Raw genomic sequence first — 18,471 nt, 5'->3', positions numbered from 1 at the left:
TGAGGCTTGGAAGGGACAAGGTGGGACGCAGGAATAACACCTTTCCCGTCTCCCCTAAACTGTTCCCAGAATCCAGGCCAGAGAAGACAATGGACTAGGATGCCGCGGAGGCAGAAGGGGCGGCCTCATCAGTGTGATCGCGGAGGCAGAGGAGGCAGGCCTGGGGCGTGAGGTCGCCGGGGCCCAGGCGGCCAATGGCATTGGGCTGGGCCGCCGCCCCTCCCGCGGGGCGGGGGCCTGGCGGGCGGGGCGCTGCGGGCTCGCTCGGGTACCAGCGCTGCCGCATCCCCGCAGCGCTCGCGCACCCGCGGCCGGCCCACCGCACCGCTCCAGCTCCCGCAGCCCCGCAGCGGCCTGTTGGTGAGGCCTGGCGAGTCCAGTCCGGAGCACAGCTCAGTCCAGCGGGGGTGAGTGAGGGGCGGCGGCGGGGATGGTGGATGGCTCTGCTCGGTTTTGCCTGAGTGGGTGAGGGGCGGCGGCGCTCGATTCGACCGCGAGGGGAGGGTGCTGCCCCGCGCTCTGCCACTCCAGATGCGGCTGGGATGGGGTTGCGGTGGGAGTGGGGTCGCGGCCCCGGAGCTGCGCTCCGACCTGGTCGCGGAGAAGCAGGAACCCCGCGCGTAGCCGGGGTGAGCGGGAGCGCTCTTGGCGGGTTGCGTTGCTCCGGGGAGGGGGCCATCTCTGGGGGCTGGGGCCGAGCACAGTCTGTGCACTGGGATGAGGGTCGGAGTACGGAAGGGACCAGGGCGCGAGGACGCGAGGCTGGAGCGGGTGTGGGGCGCCTCCCTCCCGGGGAGCTGAGTCCGGAGGGGCTCAGTTTGCTCGCATCTGGGGGTCGGTGCGGGGAGGAGTGCCTGGCGCGGGACGGGACGCGGCGGCGGGGTTGGCGAGGGGGTTAGTCAAAACGCCTCTGACCGGGTTCCGGGCACAGGCGGCGGCGGCGCGGCGGCGCAGAGCGGAGATGGGGCGGCTCGGCGGCACCCTGCTGTGCCTGCTGCTGGCAGCGGCTGTCCCCACGGCCCCCGCGCCGGCTCCCACAGCAACTTCGGCTCCCATCGAGCCCGGCCGGGTTCTCAGCTACCCACAGGAGGAGGCCACGCTCAACGAGATGTTCCGCGAGGTTGAAGAGCTGATGGAGGACACGCAGCACAAACTGCGCAGCGCGGTGGAAGAGGTGGGTGCGTCCGGAGGGCGCGGGCCCCAGGAAGCTCGGGCCGGGGGCAGCGGGGTCTGGGGGCAGCAGTGCTCCCAGCGGTGGCCAGGGCCCTTGGGCCCGCGAAGGGGCTGGGAAGGCCCTGCGGCAGATTCGAGTGATCTGGAGGCAGCTCAGGGTGATCTCAACTCCCACCTCATTCTGCCTTCCTGCCAAAAGATCTGGATCTAAGCCTGTTCGCTGAGAGAGAGCCTCTGGCAGGACCCACCCATGGGCAGCCGGGGTTACCACCTGCCTGCAGGCTGCCGGTCACCACCCTGAAACTGTCTTCAATTGTGCATTTGCTACCCACCCCCACCGCCTCTGTGTTGTAAGCGGATGCTTGCGAGGCCCCTGGTATTCCAGCCTGTGGATTTGCAGAGGCTGAGGACGCTCTAGGCTCTCAAGTCCTAGCTTGTTCGTTGGACTCTGAGCCTGTGTCATCTTTCCAAGACACATTAAAGATGCCATGTGGGACAAAGAACCCTAAACTTTGCTGATAATCTGCCCGGGTTTTCCCCAAATACCATGTGGGTCAGAGAAGGAAACTCAAAATCCCATATCCCAGCAGTAAATTGTTAGACGATGGTGGGTGAGAAGAGAAGGGGCGATGCAAAAGGCAACCCCATCTCCACCCCAGAAGTGCTTTGGAGTTAGTCCTGGGTTCAAGATCCTCCTCTGCCATTCATTGGTGGGGTGACATTGGGTATATCCCTTCACATCTTGTACCTCAGTTTCCTGTGAGAATTACATCCATGATACATATGAGCACCTGGTAATAGGTGGGCAAATATATAGCAGCTGTTATGTTAGTATCAGATAACTGATGCCTTGGAAGGATTTTGCCTGGCCTCTTGCATGAACCACTGAGGTCTGGACACTCAGGATGGCATCCTCTCTGGTGGGCGCTCAAGCACTGCCACGGCTGCCTGGACAGGAGGTGCAGCAGGCCAACCCTCCTAGTCCAGGTGTGGGGAGCTGTCCCTGGTGCCTGGGGTGGTAGGCATGGGCACAGTTGGGCCCAACTCTGGCTACAGCCTGTCTTTGGAGACAAGCTAGCCATTTTAGCAAAGGAGTGACAGACTAGATGTCCAGGCTGGTGGGGCAGTCATGTCCATAACCCTGCTTCTTCACACTCCAGTTGGGTAAAGCCTTAAATGTTAGCTCTGGGAGAGTTTGCAATCTCCCCTGCCCGGTGTAGTTTGGGGATATTTCCCCTTCATTCCCCTAACAGTCAGGTTGATGGAGTATGCAATGAGGGGGACACTGGATTTGGAGGCATTTGTATGGGCAGCTGTACTGAACATGACTGGACAGACCAGAGTCCAAAACCCATGGATGTTCTGTTTCCTGTGAAAGCAAAGGAGCATGACATGGAACAATTACAGGTGGCCAGGAGTCAGATAGGTTCTAGCATCTCTTGACTCTGTATCTTCAAATGGAATTGATCATTCTGGTTCCAGAGCAAGTCATCTATCTGCCTTCCTTATCTGGGTTCCAGGACTTTCCCTCCTGCATTACAGATTCCCACTGAGACTGAAGAGGTCCCATCCACGTTTCTATGTGTGTGAACTTGCCCATGCACCGTGGTCCTCTGATGGCAGCTCCTGGAACAATAGGAGCCTCTTCAATCTTTTCATTGATCAGAGCAGCTGGGGGCCAGGCAGGCCTTCAGCGGCCATGGGAGAGGTCTCTGTTGACTCTGCCAGGCTCCAGGTTCCTTCCTCCAGACATGACTCTACTTGAGTTGTAAATAGGGGCTTGTTGAAATTTGCCCCCGGGGGAGATGTTGGCCACCTCTACCCCGGTCAGTGATGGTTTCCCAAAGAGTGTCCTCAGGGGCAGTGGGAAAATGTTGAGAGAGGCTGAGCACCTGTGTGGTAGGAGAACAGGACCTGGAGACCAACCTTCCTTCTTCTGATCCCAGCTCCACCACTAACCAGTGGTGGGATCCAGGCTCTGAAATGGAGGAAGGGTCCACACCCCTTAGGGATAAGGGGAGATTTAAAGGAGAGGATACAAGTACAGCAAGTTATCTGTCTAAATGGAGCTAAGTAAAATTGGTATGTCATCCCGTCATGAAGTAGTTGTAAGGATTATGGGAGATTTGTTGGTTCTCAATAAATTATGGCAATTGCTGTCATCAAATTAATAGTACTAGTATAAATACATAACAAAGAGCCACCAGTGCCTGATAAATAATAGATTCTCAATAGGCTGTGGCTATTAACATTAGTTTGTTAAAGAGACTGCCAGAAAGCCCCTTAAATCTCATAAACACAGGATAGTTGATATTTAATTTTTGTCCTGGGTAAGAACCAGAAAGGACTAGGCCAGATGCATTAATTGTTTACATAGTTGCATCATGAATCTGCTTCCAAATAACATCCTGACATTTTAAATATTCCAGCTGACTCAAGCTGTTGATTATTCTTAAGGGGAAAGATGAAGTTAACTTTACTTGTAGGGCCATTATTGGGGGAAGCAAATCTTCAAATGGTTCAATCTAGGCTGTTCCTATTTTCCTGTCTTATCATTCTACACATTATTGATGTATTTTGAGGATAAAACCACTCTCTGCCACTCCCTCTCCCTACTTAGAGCCACATCTGTAACTGGCCTATGAATGTTCTTACCACCTCACCTATTTCTGAGCAGAACCCAATACCAAGCCTAGACTTATCTCTCCCATTTTTCCTAATATGCTCCTTTAACATACACACAGATTCAACCAACTGTAAATGCCATTTTTAATAACATCCACATTCCTCCTCTGTGAAACAGTTCCTTTTGCTTCAGGCTTAAGTTTTCTTGCTAGTGGCAGTAATGATTGTGGTTGAAATTTCCACTGTAAACTGTACATTTTAGTTCATGATGCCATAAAGAACTGTTAGCTCATTCTGTTGAAATAACCACTGGTTGGGAGGGAGAAGGTTTTAAAAAATGGCTATCTTCTCAGCCAAAGGCAAACTCTAGATTTGGTAACTTGTCCATTATTTGAAAGCCAGAGACTGGAGGATTCAGATTCCAATGGGAATTTTAAAAATATTCCCCTCTCCTTCTGTGTATAGCCTTGCTAACATCTTCAGCCTTCTACTCTTTTTCAGCTGTATCTTTTCTATCACTAAACATGCCAGGATCTTTCACTTAAAAAAAAATTAAAAAATCCTTTTCTTGCCCATCCTGTTTCCTGTCTTAGGTCTGTTCATTTCTGCTCCATTTTGTTAGCAGACTCTTCAAAACATGATATCTTCTCTCTGCTTTTTCCACCTTTACCTAAACATTTCCTGGCAAAATAGCTCCTTCTAAATGCCCCTCTCACTCCCAATCAGACCCTGCAACATGAGCTTGGGAGGAAATAATTGATTTGGGAAGTGATCCCAGAAGCACTGGGAGGAAGTACAAAGTGAGATGGAAGAGAAGAAAGGCAATGAGCAGGTTACTGCAAGGGGCACCCGGGACTCAGTCCCACTGGGGGTCTGCGGAGAGGGACTGTCTCCACAGACAGAGGGGAGAGGGAGCTGGGGTGCTTACCCCCATAGCCTGTCCTAGACTGAGTGGAGATTGTTGCTGGGGTTTCAACTCCCTAGCACTTGAGCCTGTGTAGACTAAGCACTCCTCTGCAGCCAGAGAATGCTCTCAGAGAGAGACAGATTTGGTTATTGGCAACTAAGGGAATTGAGACTGACGCGCTACCTACTGCGCTAACGAGGCACCTGCACTAAGGGAATTGAATGCTTGGACCACAGGGAGATGAGTGGGCCCCAAGAGCATTTGTTCAGGGCTAAGACTGTTGAACAGAAACCTGCTCAAATCCACCCTTCACTGAGAGTATTGGGAAGTTATCTAGTCTCCCTGAGACTCAGGTTCCCCATTTACAAAATGGGTACCTTAACACCCACTTCCTGGGGGACTTGTGAGATTTAAGGCTATAATATATGTAAAACATTTAGTACAATGTCCTATCTTGGTGGGTATTCAATTAATGGTTCCTGTTGTTACCACTGTTATTTGTAATTGCAGAAGAGGAAAAGAGAGGTTCTTTTTTTCTAATGAACATTTATTTGTATCAAGAGAAAACAATTTCTCTTATCACATTCATTGGTTTCATAGATGGAGGCAGAAGAAGCTGCTGCTAAAACATCATCAGAAGTGAACATGGCGAACTTACCTTCCAGCTATCATAATGCGACCAACACAGAAACCAAGGTTGGAAATAATACCATCCATGTGCATCGAGAAATTCACAAGGTAAGGGAGGTCATGGCCAGCACATCTTCCTTTCTCTAGCACCAGATCCCATCAGGGAACTAAGCTTTTGTTTATGTATTTAATACAAAAACAAAAAATATAAATGAGGATGGTAAAATACAGATTAAATCCCAGAGGAAGTGAGGGAGCTATTTAAAGGGAAGAGATATGTATCAAAAACCTAAATTGCTTTTGTATTTAAGAAATAAATTCAACTCCAGGCTTCCTGCCAGTTCAGTTGCAAAGGAATGGTCAGAAATTTTTATCATTTGAAGAAAGGAAGCAAACAAGTATCTAGAGAGATACTTTCCCAGAATTGAATTTGGGAAATTTATCTCATAGTTTTTTATATATGTTTCAGTAGAGAGTTGAAATAGAGTCCACGTTGTGGGAAAAGATCTTCACTGTTGCCTTAAGAGGAACTTAAATGTGATATACTCTGTCTTTAGAAGGGGATGCCTCCAGTGCCACAAGATTAAACATTCATTCATTTGCTGGTTATCCATTCAAACTTCTACAGTAGAGTTTCTTCCAACCTGCCACCTGTCTAAGTGTCTCCGGGTCTAATATCTTGCATGAGAAGCAAGCAAGATCATTACCGATATGACTTGAGTAAGAAAAAATAGCAGATCTAGAGAAACATCACATTAGCCTGCCCTTGGTGAAGCCTGTTCTTCCTCACCTGCCCTCCAGTGTGACTTTGGCAGGACTTTGAGAGCAAACCATGGAAGCCTATGTTCTCTTGAAGAAAGTCTGCTGTGCAGATACTCAGGATCATTGTTAGAGGCTGTAGAGTTGACATTCTATTATGAACATCAAGAAGTTTGATGTTTTCATCTCAACTCCTGTATGCAAGGTTCTGATGGCTTTCACAGAAGTTTACTTTTGTTCAAGTGCCCAGGTAATGACTTGGTTGACACAATAGTGTTTCTGTGTTAGAGCATAAAGGCATCAATTTTTAAGGGCCATTGTCTTGACCATCAAGTAGTCTTTGTGTAGCTCTTCGCCCACTGCTTTCTGGTGGGCCCAGCCTCAGAGTGCGCCTCTCCAGACAAATGAATGAGTTACCTGCTGAACAGAAGCCTTCAGCATTGCTCATCTGAAGACTGGAGAATGTCTCCCAAAGTGATTATTTTATTCTTGTCAAAACCAACATTAGGTCATCATCCTTTTTGACAGTAATTAGCCAACAGGTTCAGCTGCTTCTTGAAGTTGCTCCTTATAGATATTAGACTACCCAAGAGTAAGTCTGCCTTAACTAGTGTGATTTTTAAAAATTATTTAAATTTTTGATCCCTTGCTATCCATAGTTATGATATAGGGATATCAACGTCAATGTAACAGTGTCATGAGGGCCAAATAAATTATATATGAGAGTTCCTTATAAATTATAAAGTTCTATGCCACAGCAAGCTGTTCTTATTACTCTTGTTATCATAGTAAACTTATGTTATCAGCACAGAGCATTAACTCTCAAGTGGGCTCCATGGAACACCTGCCCCACCATGAAAGAGGGGCTCAGTGGTGGTGAGACGTATTTGGAAAACATTGTATACATTTCTCCTCCTAGAGATAACAACAATGCACATTAGTATAATAAAGGCTCTGAGAAGTCCTGCAACCTATACATAGAGTACCATAGAATTTTTTAAAAATGACAACATTGGGTAATCCTGTAAAAAATCTGGCATAGAGGAAGAAGACATCCTTTTTTTGCTGAGGAGAGGAATTATTTACATAAACATTTTAAAGTATGTTGATGAAGACATGATTCTTACCTCCTCAATTAGGCTGAGAGTTTCCAGTTTGTTCTGACTGTAGGTTCCTGTGATGGCCTAGAAGTTAGAAAATTGTGACTCAGAAAAGAGAAATGACTTGTTCTATGTTACTTGTTACACGGTTGTTGGGCCTCCCAACTCCTGGGCCAGGGGCCTTCCTGTTCTTTATCACCAAACCAAACATTAGCCATGGCCTCTGATGATGCAGGAATGGGCTGAGTTCCATGTCAAGATTCTAAGGCTCAGCTGCAAGGTACCTGCTCCTGGCTACAGAATCAGAGACAGGAATGTTCGGCCATGTCTCTCATTAAGTTTGGCCTGACATTTCCCCATCTAGAGGATATTCTGGAATATTGGGCCCAAGTTTCATGATTAAACAGTTAAGCACCTAAGCTGAAGCACTTTCTTAATGAAACAATTCACCATTATCAGGAAGGGGACAGCTGTAGCTAATAAACCTGCTTGCTTCTTATGAAAGATGTTTGGTTAGACACCCAGACCTATAGATTTTTAAAAGAAAGTTGATGTTGAGTTTCCAGTGATGAGACCCAAGAACGATAAAAATAGCTAATGCTGAGCATTTGCTAGATGACAGGTTTGTGCTGAGTGTTTTGCACAGAGTGCCTCGTCCGTCTGCATAGCAGCCCTGTGAGGTGGGCTCTGCTGTGTCTCTATGGCAGCACAGAGGGGAAGCTGTCCGTCTGACGGCAGCTAGTAGAACTGAGAAAGAAAGGGGGAGTGGACAGTCTGTCTTTCTTGACAGATGCTCCTGCTTCAGAAAACTGTTAGGGGGTGGGGGGAAGAACAGTTTGTGGGATTTTCCCAGAATTCCTTCTATTTTGTGTTCATGAACTTTCCTACCACAGATCACCAACAACCAGACTGGACACATGGTCTTTTCACAGACAGTCATCACGTCTGTGGGAGATGAAGAAGGCAGAAGGAGCCACGTGAGTCATCATCTCCCCATGCTCACACCCCAGGGCACACATGCCTTTGTTTAGCCTGCCAAGGGCTACCCAGACTTCACACTGTGGGCAGGAGGGAGCAGCTCTCATGAAGCTGCTAGAGGCCCAGGCGCACATGTGGCCTACAATGAAATCCTTTGCCACCGCCTTTGCCCTGCAAGTGAGGTGACTGTGTCTGGCTTTGAGCCTCTGGTGGGAGAACCTGAGGATCTGAGAATGGGGAGTGGGTGAGAGACAAGACCTCAAAGGTGCCCAGAGCATGTGTAGGTCAGGGAGCAGCTGCCTCTACTTGCATACTGCAGCCAGTGAGTTTGTTTGCCATCTTTCCCAAGTGTGCATGGCCTTGTGCCCATGTGTGTCTGTGCCCTGAATCTCCACGCCTGCCCATGCTGTCTCATCTGTGTATCATGCGAGGAGCACATATGTGCACACTCTTGGGCAGTGTGTAATCTGGACCGCTGTGCGAGCATGTAGGGGGGAGAGAGATCCAAAAATCCCAGAAGGTAGAGACTCACCAAGTTTTTCTCGATTCCTGCTCAGACCCATGTGATATTAACTCAATAGTTTTCTCTGTGAGAATATACTCCAATTTGACAGGCTAGAAAAGAGGCACGGGACATCTGATGCTTGACTGGCCAGTGATGGCAAGTCCTGTGGGTCTTTAGAGAATTCTTTGGAGAATTTTTAAGCCGCCTGTGAAATGGGTGTCATGTGCAGGAATGGTGGCAGGTGCACCTTACACAGAGCCTTGCTTGTGGTCGGTGTGCTTGCCAAGAGTCAGAGACGCAAGATCTAGTTTCAGGTGCCCCCGAACTCCGCTATTCCTGGGTCACCATCCCCCCAACACCATTGAGCTGGGGCTCTAGTGTCACCTTTACAGAGACATGGGCTCCTTTTACCGAGTAGGGCTGAGGAAAGGTGAGATTGCCTTCAAAGGAATACAAGAGGTCAAACATTGTCACCACTGTCCCATTCCATAATGTAATGTAATGATTTCTAAGGTACCATAATTTTTTTTTGTAATGTAATGATTTTTTAAATGCATTACACACTGAAAAAACTTTCTCTTAAGTGGTAAAGGGTGGTTTGCCATTGAAAGAGATAAAATTGTGTGCCATTTAAACCTTAAAATACTGTAAGCATGGGCTAAGTTTTCAGGATTTAAAATTCCCAGATGAATTAAATTAAAAATAAGCACCAAGCACCCCATATTTTCCTTTCTTCAAATGGTGGTGCATGTCTTAATATGTATGGTAACCAGACGAGGCCCCTGGAAAATTACAGACAGTAACATTATATCCCTGTCTCGAGATGTTAGCACAGTCTGTGTGAGGCACTGATCTCTTTTCACAATCAGATGTGAAAGGGGAAAAAAGACATTGCTGCTTGTTGTTCCGCCTGAGCGCCACGGCGATGGCAATGTGGTCTGACACCCTCCTGTGAGTCTTTTGTGCTGAGCCCTCAGCCCCTTCCTGGGCCAGTGGGCAGGCTGACTGATGTGGAGCCGCTTTTGTGCAGGGGGTTAGGAGGAAAGTGGACAAGCCATTATGCATAAATTGGAAGCTCTTATTTATAGACCTGTGTCCCCAAATATGAAGAATCTGGCCCAATTAGCCAAGGCACCATTTTGAAGGGACATGTCCTCAAATTAAAATGCAGCTCACAGCTACAAAGCTGAGCACAGTGTGTATTTGTTGTTTTTTCTGTTTTCACATTAGAATATGATATAAAGAGGAGGTTTGTTTGTTGATTCAGCTGAACATGCCTAGTTTGAACCCACAGGTTCAGTCACGTCCAACTGACTCCAGGATATTGCTCGAGACTTGTGAGACCCCAGGCAAATTTCCCTACGTCAAAGCAGATAGTAGCAAGTGGAGGAACCCACTGACTGCTTTGTCTCAGGGAATGATCAGTGCCGATGGTGCCTTTTTCACTGGAGACAGTGGACTGTGGACAGTGACAATGGAATTCTCCCCAAGTGTGAAATCTAATGTTTTCTCTGTTTGATATTTGTGTGAAGTCTGGGAGAAGTGGGCTGACAAACTGTGGCTGAAATTGTTGAAAATTCATGTTTGTTTCCTGTTGAACTGTAAGCATGAGTCACCTCAGAGCTCTGCGAGCCCCATGGGGAGTGTGGGAGGAGAAAGGTGTTGAATGAGCTCTGTTAGGGTCAGGTTCCGCCTTGGCCCCAACACGTAAACATAGGTGGGGTGCTGGCTTTGTTCGCTCCTGATGCCCTGATTTTTGAAGCTGGAGTTGCCCTTATCAATTTAGTGGAATTGCAGAGGGCACCATGATGACAAATAATCGGGGGTTTATTTCAACAGAAAGGGCTGGGAAGTCAGCCAGTCCCCAAGGCTTGTCTCCTGGAGAGTCGTGCTGGGCAGAGTGAGGCTAGATGGCCAAGTGCCCAAAAAGGCAGCCCTTCCTTGTCTGCTTGGCTCCAGGCAGAATGAAGAAATCCCAAGGAGTTGTGAGGCTGGCCTGGGTTCAAACCCAGCCCTGACCCTTACAAGCTCTGTCCTCTGTGATTCAGTTTCTTCATGTATCAAATGGGGCAAATAATCCCCCATGAACAAAACTGGCTGAGAATCTAGAAGGCAAGGTGTAGAAAAACTTTTTACCTAAGGCTCATTATTTCTGAAAAGTAAAACTGGGTTTTAAGTGGCTTCTCCCCTGGTTCCCAGATATCTATTGCAAAAAGAAAGACTTTGCCTAGGAGCTGAGGATATGGCTGAGAACTCCACAGGCTCTTTCCTTTGATGTCTGCAGCCTTGGGCTAAGTCCTCTGGCGCCCTGCCTCCTCCACCGAGGAACAGCGTTTGCCAGAAGCGCTGTGCTCTGGCCACAAGGCTGACTCACCCTGCCATTCTAGTGCTTGGGAGTCCTGCATGCTGGTCGGGGTACAAACTGAAAGAAGCATGGGCCATAATGAATGGCAAGCGTACGTGGTAGTCAAGTGCTGACAAGTTCCAGGGCGGCCGCAGTTGGAAGAATGTGTACCGGGTTCTGCAGAAAAGAGCAGCTTGTGGCTGTGAGTGATGACACGGTCTCATGTGAATGCACGGCTCCCTGGCCCTGTAACCAGATGTGTGGGTACATGTGTGTTTCTAGATACATATTTTGACTTAATGTGATATCTGGCCAAGTAGAAGGCCCTCATTTTTGCCTTAATCCACCAGGAAAAAATGATAGGGAAAATTGAAGAGCTCTGGATTACTCTGGGAAATGGATACACAATCCCAAATAAAGCTGATGTTCGGGAGCAAGTTGTTAAGGAGTAAACATTTCTTTTGAGCTGTATCCTGGTTTATATTAAATTCTATTCTCCTCAGCCTAAGAATCTTCAAGAAGGAATTAATTAACTGTACATGATTCCACATCCAAAATCAGAATACTATGAAGTTAATAAATGAGTCTCATATAGGGTTCATATAAGTTGTTATAAAAGGATGCCTTCAATAAAATGTAAAGGGGATAAAACCTCTCCTTTGCAGAGTATATATACAATACACTTTATTTATTTAGTTAGTCTTATTTATTTTTATTTTTTAAATTTTTGTTAAGGTATGATTGATGTACACTCTTATTGAAGGTTTCACATGAAAAAACAATGTGGTTACTACATTTACCCATATTATCAAGTCCCCACCTATACCCCAATGCAGTCACTGTCCATCAGTGCAGCAAGATGCCACAGATCCACTATGTCCCTTCTCTGTGATACACTGTTCTCCCCGTGATCCCCCACACCATGTGTACTAAACATAAAATCCCTCAATCCCCTTCTCCCTCCCTCCCCACCCGCCCTCCCACACCCCTCCCCTTTGGTAACCACTAGTTCATTCTTGGAGTCTCTGAGTCTGCTGCTATTTTGTTCCTTCAGTTTTGCTTAATTTATACAATATACTTTATCTATCAATATATAAAAATATCTCATAAGAAAGAAAAACTATGCATAAAAGCCTGGCCAAATAATGTGTACTAAATCATTAATAGATATCACCAGAGGAATTGAAATTTACAGAGATTTTTCCTTTATAGATTTCTATATTTTTGGGTGTTTTAAAAAGAGCTTGTGAGTTATTTGTAATTTTGCTATGAACATCTACCTATATTTTAAAACACTTTTGCAAGTGTTTTCATTATGTAAATCCTAGAAATTAAATAAATATGTCAAAGGGTGTGCATATCTAAGATTTTGAGAGATACTGCCCAATTTTCCTTGAGAACGGGTACTAAGTTTATACTCTTAGCAGCAATTCCTGAGACTGTAGTTCACCGACGCTTACCTACAGTGGGTGTCACAGTGGGTGATTTCTCCATCTATATCTTTATGTTTGTATTTCTTTGATTATGAATAAGGTGAAGGGGAATGACTGTTTGAAAATGTCAGTTGTAACAGAATGCTCCATAGATTTATCTCATCCCCTCCTCCCTTTTCCAGAGAGAAAGGTCAGTTTTGCATTCCAGGCTGTTCCCAAGACCAAACACCACCTGCCCAATGTGGGGCAGATTAGAAGGTGTGAAGTTCCAGTGGGAACTATGGGAGCTCTCGGTGCCCATGTGAGGTGGCTGATGGGCTGTGAGCCACGCCAGGCAGTAGGTGACGGTGACATGAAGGCTACTGCCTCCACCCCTGTAAACACAAAAAGACAGGCATCCCCTCCTTCCTTCTCCTTCCACCTCTACAGATACCCCCAAATAAATGCTAAGCAGCCTCCTGGTAGGAGGAGCATGTCCATGGGTGGCTAAGGGCTTGGGCACAGGCCAGTCCAGTTCAAAGTGCAGCTCAGATTGCTTATGAGCCATGTGACTTTGAATTCCTTAACTGCTCTGAGCCTTAGTTTCTCCATATGTACCATGGAGTTAATAAAAGTACCCTCCATAAGGTGCTGTCATGAGGATAAAATAATTCAGGTTAAAAAAAGCACCTAGAATGCAGAAATCAGTAAATATCAGGCATTTGTTGTTGATTACCCCAAAACCATGGCTATCAAAATTCCCAGTATTATTATTCAACTCATCCATTTATTTACACATTCATTGAATGCTTTACTGTGTGTCTGGCAGATAAAGGTAAAAGACAGTCCCTAACATCAGAAAGCACACAGGCTGGTGATGAACCAAAAAAATAAACAGATCATTACAATGTGGATTCATATTTCCTAAGGTTGAGGTTATATGGGGCCTGGTGGGAACATTATGCAGGCACCAGATCAGGTAGTCAGGGAAGTCTGTTGGGAGACAATCCTTCATGATCTCTGGTATTTCTGTTCACTTTAAAAGCAGAGTGACTAATTCCAGACTATCTTTTTAAGGATGTTTGTACAGCAAGGAGCCTTGGGAGACAGAGATAGCTCTTTCTCCTTGACAGAGGGCAGGTTTGATTGCAGTCTGTTGTAAAAGATTTGGGTTCTCTAAGCTTGACATTCCTCAGCTGTGATGCACCCACCTTGCACTCACAGCATCTACCTGGGCCCCTCCACATTGCCCCATGGAACTTGGGGGACTTTCCCAAACACAAAGCTTATGCTGCTTCTGTGCTATCAGCAATTAAGTCCTTTGTCTCTGACCCAGGAGTCTCATGTCTTCTGCTGGCATCCATGAAACTTTGGAAGGCTTGTCACTTTGCAAGTAATGTTTCAGACCCTTCACACTTCAGGCAGCTTCCTAGAAAAGGTGACAGTTAAGCTGTATTTTGAATGATATCTAGGAATTCTCAAGAAGGAAGCAAGAGTGTTCCTTGCAGAAGCATGCTTTGTGCAAAGTCAAGGAGGCATGTGGAAATAAGAACATGTTTGAGGACTGCTACATAGTTTAGAATGCCAGAGCTGGATGTGTGTTTGGAGGAGCAGCAGATGAGGGGGGAGAGGCAGGAATTAGATCATGGAGGGTTTTGAGAGCCCAGCCAAGGAATTAGAAATGCATGCCGAGTTATAAACATATTCTGCATCTGAAATGTTTTAACGTGCTTTGTACTGTATTCATAACGTATGGAGAGGCTCCACGCAATCTCCAGAAGAAAGAGCCAGAATGACATGACTTGGACTGCAGAGACATTGGTGGGAACAAAGTTTTGCTTCATCCGCTGAAGTTCAAGTTTAAAACTGCTGAGTCCCTTGTGCCCAGAAAAATGCCTGGCTTCAGGGCCTGGAATGGGGAAACTTCTACTCAGAAATGCAACATTCTGCCTTTGCCTGGTGCCAGAGGGCAGGACAGATAGGTGACACTGACTGAACTTGAAATCTCATTAAGCTGATGGTGTCAGCAGCAAGACAAGCCAGTTTCTGTGGTTTCTGAGTAGTCTGAGCATGTCAGGGACTGAAGAGCATCCCCCGTGCAGCTGTGTGGCTGTCCACTGCTCTTGGGACCTGGAGATCCTTCCTGGACAACATTCATTGTGGACATAACGGGCCTTTGCATCCTGGCTATAAGATATGTGGACTTGCCCTTTGGCATCATTTGGAAAAATACATGAAGCTCTTTAGTCCATTCTGTTTTATTTTTAAAATAACACCAAGGACTACCACATTCCCCAGTGTTCCCTCATTTAGTCACTATGACACAGGAAGTGGCCAGATTAATCACCCCCCTCCAGATCCACCTGTTTCTCATTTTCAGGGTAAATCCTGGTAACAGTTCAGACCAACCCAGTGTGACTGAGTGCTCAGTAATGACCGTAATGACAACAGTAACAGATGATGGTGGAGGTGGGAACCACTGTTCTAGGCTGTGTGCCAGGCACTGTGCTTGGGGTCTGGCCACCAGCTTCCTCTCACGTGATCTGCGAGGCAGCCATACAGGGCAGATGCCTATTGGCTGTAATCTAGGGATGACATGCCTGATGCTCAGAGAAGTCAAACAGAGCTAGGTGGCAGAGCCAGTACTCAAAGAAAGAAACAAATCACTTAGGTCTTACTGAGTCCAGAACTCCCAAAACCCATTTTCTTATTAGAACATTTAAAAAAATTGTGGTAAAATATGTATAACAAAATTTACCACCCCAACCATTTTTAAGTATATGCTTCAGTACTAAGTGCATTCACATTGTTGTGCAACTGATTTCTAGAATTCATCATCGCATCTTGTAGGACTGAAATACTATACATATTAAATAATGACTCCCCACCGCCTTCCTCCCTTTAGCCCCTGGCAACCACCCTTCTACTTTCTGCCTCTATGAATTTGACTGCTTATGAATGAAATCACAGAGTACTGGTCATTATGTGATGCCTATTTCACTTAGCATAACGTCCTCAAGGTTCACCTATGTTGTCCCTGCCTTTTCAAGGCTGCATGATATTTCACTGTATGTATATATCACATTTTGTTTTCCATTCATCTGTCAGTGGATAGTTGGGTAGTTTCCACCTCTTGGCTACTGTGAATAATACTGTGAGCATGGGTGTGCAACTATATCTCTGAGTCCCTGATTTCTATTCTTTTGGGTATATACCCAGAAATGGAATTGCTGGATCATATTATAATATTGTTTTTAAATTTTTGAGAAACTGCCATACTGGTTCCCGCAGCGGCTGCACTGCTGCAAATTGTCACCAGTGGAGCAAGAGGTTGGGACGTTTGTTACCTCTTGGTTTTCATGACTGTGGGCACTAGTGCACTTATTGCCTAGTTTGAGCTAAAGGGCTGTACAAGAGTCCCTGGGCTCTGCTGCCCTTGGTCGAGGCAGTGCCTTCCCAACCCTGTCCCAGCGGTTGCCTCTGCAGTCTGGCAGCGAGAGCCTCAGGGGGTGTCCTGTAAGTGTCAGGGACGCCACTAACCAGAGGTTCCCACTGCGCCCCAGCCTCCAGCCAACATGCTGAAAACTGCCCATAGGCTGGGGGTCCGCAGGCCCAGGCTGCACCTTGGTGATTCATCCGTAGGATCCAAAGATGTGATTTCTTGACTGTCAGAAATCTGTGTTCCCTCCACACTCTCCTTTATGAGGTCCCCCCACATGGTCTTCTGGAAGAATCCCAGAGCCTTCGGGGGCCTCCCACTTTCCTGGGGGCTCAGGTGGGGACTCAGGCCTCTGGGGAGAGGGTTTTGTGGTGATGATGGTGGTTTTTAAATTCCCACTGGTGGTCGGGAGGGCTTCCTGGGAGGAAGCACAGAGGACAGTGCCCAGAGAGGCCATGGTCATGCCCTCCCTCCTCTGGGGTCCGAAGCGAGGCCAGTGGAAGGAAAACTAGGTCAGGATGGGGGTTTGGGACACGGAGTATCGTTCCTAATGTTCTCAGGGAAGTCACAGTCACGCCCCAGACCGAACGACCTGAACCCACCTCCTGGATCAGCGGGAATGTCTCCTGGTCCCGTCCCCACAGACTGGAGGAAAAGTGACAGATGGGGATTGAGTCATCTAAGTGTTTGCCCAGATCTCATTGCTCTGTCTAGACCTGCTGTCTGTTTCATTTTTCACCTCCTTCTCCTGGAAGCAAAGGAATAAACAGGTCACTTGCGCACATTTTAGGGGAGTTCAGTGGAGTGAGATTGGAGTCTGAAGTGCTACAGGGTGGAATCCCTGCTCCCAGGGCAGCTTCCCTCGCTGCCCCGAGTGCTGGTTCCTGCTCTGTGAAAGCAGGAGTTAGTGACTGCTCCACAGGTGTTTTAGAAATTAGAGACAACGTATGGAAAGTATCTGGCACTTAACAGAGGCTCAGTAAATGTAAAGTTACCTTTCTGACCTATTTTCCTGGACCCAGGGGCAGGAAGCAGTAATGTGAGTGTGATAAATCAGTAAATATGTTAATTTTGTTGTAAGGTTCTTGTTCTTGGAAACACAGTAAGAGAGAAAGTTGCTCAGGTGATGGTGGCGAAGGTGCTAGACCAAACAGGCAAAGATGCTGTTGTGTGTGAACACAGGCCTCATGCCAAAGATAAGGTAAAGCAATATTTCACTGAGTCAGAGTGGCAGAATTCTCAGGGTCCTTTGAGCTCCTGTAAACCTGAGATGAAAATGTGCGGCACATGTACGCTGCCATCCCTCCCAGTGGCAAGCCTATGGCAGACATGACTAATCAATTGCAGTTACTTCCCAATGAGCCCCGAAGAGCCTCAGAACTTGAGACAACACATTTCAAGCAGCTCCTGATAATTAAGTGGAAAAGCATTATACTTGAAATCCCTTTCTCTTCCCTGCTCCAGACTAAACCTCTCATTTTACAGATAAGAAAACACAGATGGGGTGTGCATAATTTTCTACAAATCACGCAGCTGTTGGAGTTGGCCCCTCATGTCCAGTTCAGTTTTTAGTACACTGTGGACCTGCAGTTTCCTGTTCAGAAAGCAGAGTCTAGGTGCCACCGTTTTTGTGACATCTCATAAGATTAGGAACAGGGAAGAAGGTCTGCCTAATGCTGAGGAAGATGGTGAAGATTGATGGAGAAGGTTCTCCTCCCAGGGAGCAAAATGAGAAGTTCCTAAGCGATGGCTAGAAGTGTCTAGAAGCCTTGGGCCCTGGGAAGGCAGGGGTGTGGTCGTGCTCACCTCTGAATTGGCAAGGGGTCAGTGGCTACTGTTGGATGAACAAATTTTATGGATGAAAGCTGTATGACAAGGGAGTAAACTGGGGAATATAAACTGAAGCAGAAATCCTTAAAGATAAGATTCAGCAAAGACTGCAGGTATGTAGATGAGTTTTATTTGCTTGAAAAGTGACCCCTTCTGTGGTTTTCTTGCCTTTATTATTGAACACCTACTGTTTGTTGGGCCACATACCAAGTATTTTTTACATGTTTTATTTTTTAATCCTTATAATACTGAAAAGTAGGTATTATTTTACAGATGAGAACACTGGAGTTTAGAGAAGTTAAGTTCTCAAAGTTGTGGAAGATGGTTGAATGGCAGAATTGTAGTATGAACCCAGATATTTCTGGGAGAAAAAGCATGGAAGTTTGCAGCCATCATTCTGGGTGCTTTTGAAGAAGTTATCAGGAACCTTCCACCACCCAGTTACATTCCTCTTAACTTGTCAGTAAGGCCCCTCTCCCCACCCCAAGGCCCAGAATGAAAAACCGAAATCATAAAAGGACAACTGTGTGGCAATAAATGCTAGGATCTTTCCCTCCCAGGGATGGCAGAACCTGTTGGGATCCCCAGGAGAGGATGTCAGAGGAGGGTGGTTAGGAAACCAGAATCTCTCCCCACTCTCTTTTGCTCTCGCCACCGATCAGGTGTGAGACTCACTGCCAAGGGCGAGAAGCATGCTGTACCACAGGAGAGGAGCGTTTTAAGTGGGTGGCATGCGCCCAAATCTGAAAAAGTTGGCCATTGACACATT

At 46.8% G+C, this 18,471-nt stretch overlaps 1 protein-coding gene across 1 annotated transcript in view; it reads left to right on the top strand.

Moving 5' to 3' along the window:
- The first annotated feature begins 243 nt into the window (after window positions 1-243).
- Window positions 244-18,471, top strand: part of DKK3 (dickkopf WNT signaling pathway inhibitor 3) — a 39,673-nt gene continuing 21,445 nt past the window's right edge. The window contains exons 1-4 of the mRNA XM_036918028.2: window positions 244-407; window positions 932-1,174; window positions 5,306-5,443; window positions 8,088-8,171. Of these exons, the coding sequence (XP_036773923.2) occupies window positions 962-1,174; window positions 5,306-5,443; window positions 8,088-8,171 (435 nt within the window). The 5' untranslated portion in view covers window positions 244-407; window positions 932-961. The remainder of the gene's footprint in view (window positions 408-931; window positions 1,175-5,305; window positions 5,444-8,087; window positions 8,172-18,471) is intronic.

This window comes from Manis pentadactyla, chromosome 9, assembly GCF_030020395.1.
Source record: "Manis pentadactyla isolate mManPen7 chromosome 9, mManPen7.hap1, whole genome shotgun sequence".
Classification (NCBI taxonomy): Eukaryota; Metazoa; Chordata; class Mammalia; order Pholidota; family Manidae; genus Manis; species Manis pentadactyla.
The sequence above is the reverse complement of the archived record's forward strand: the minus strand, read 5'-3'. Positions and strand labels throughout refer to the sequence as shown.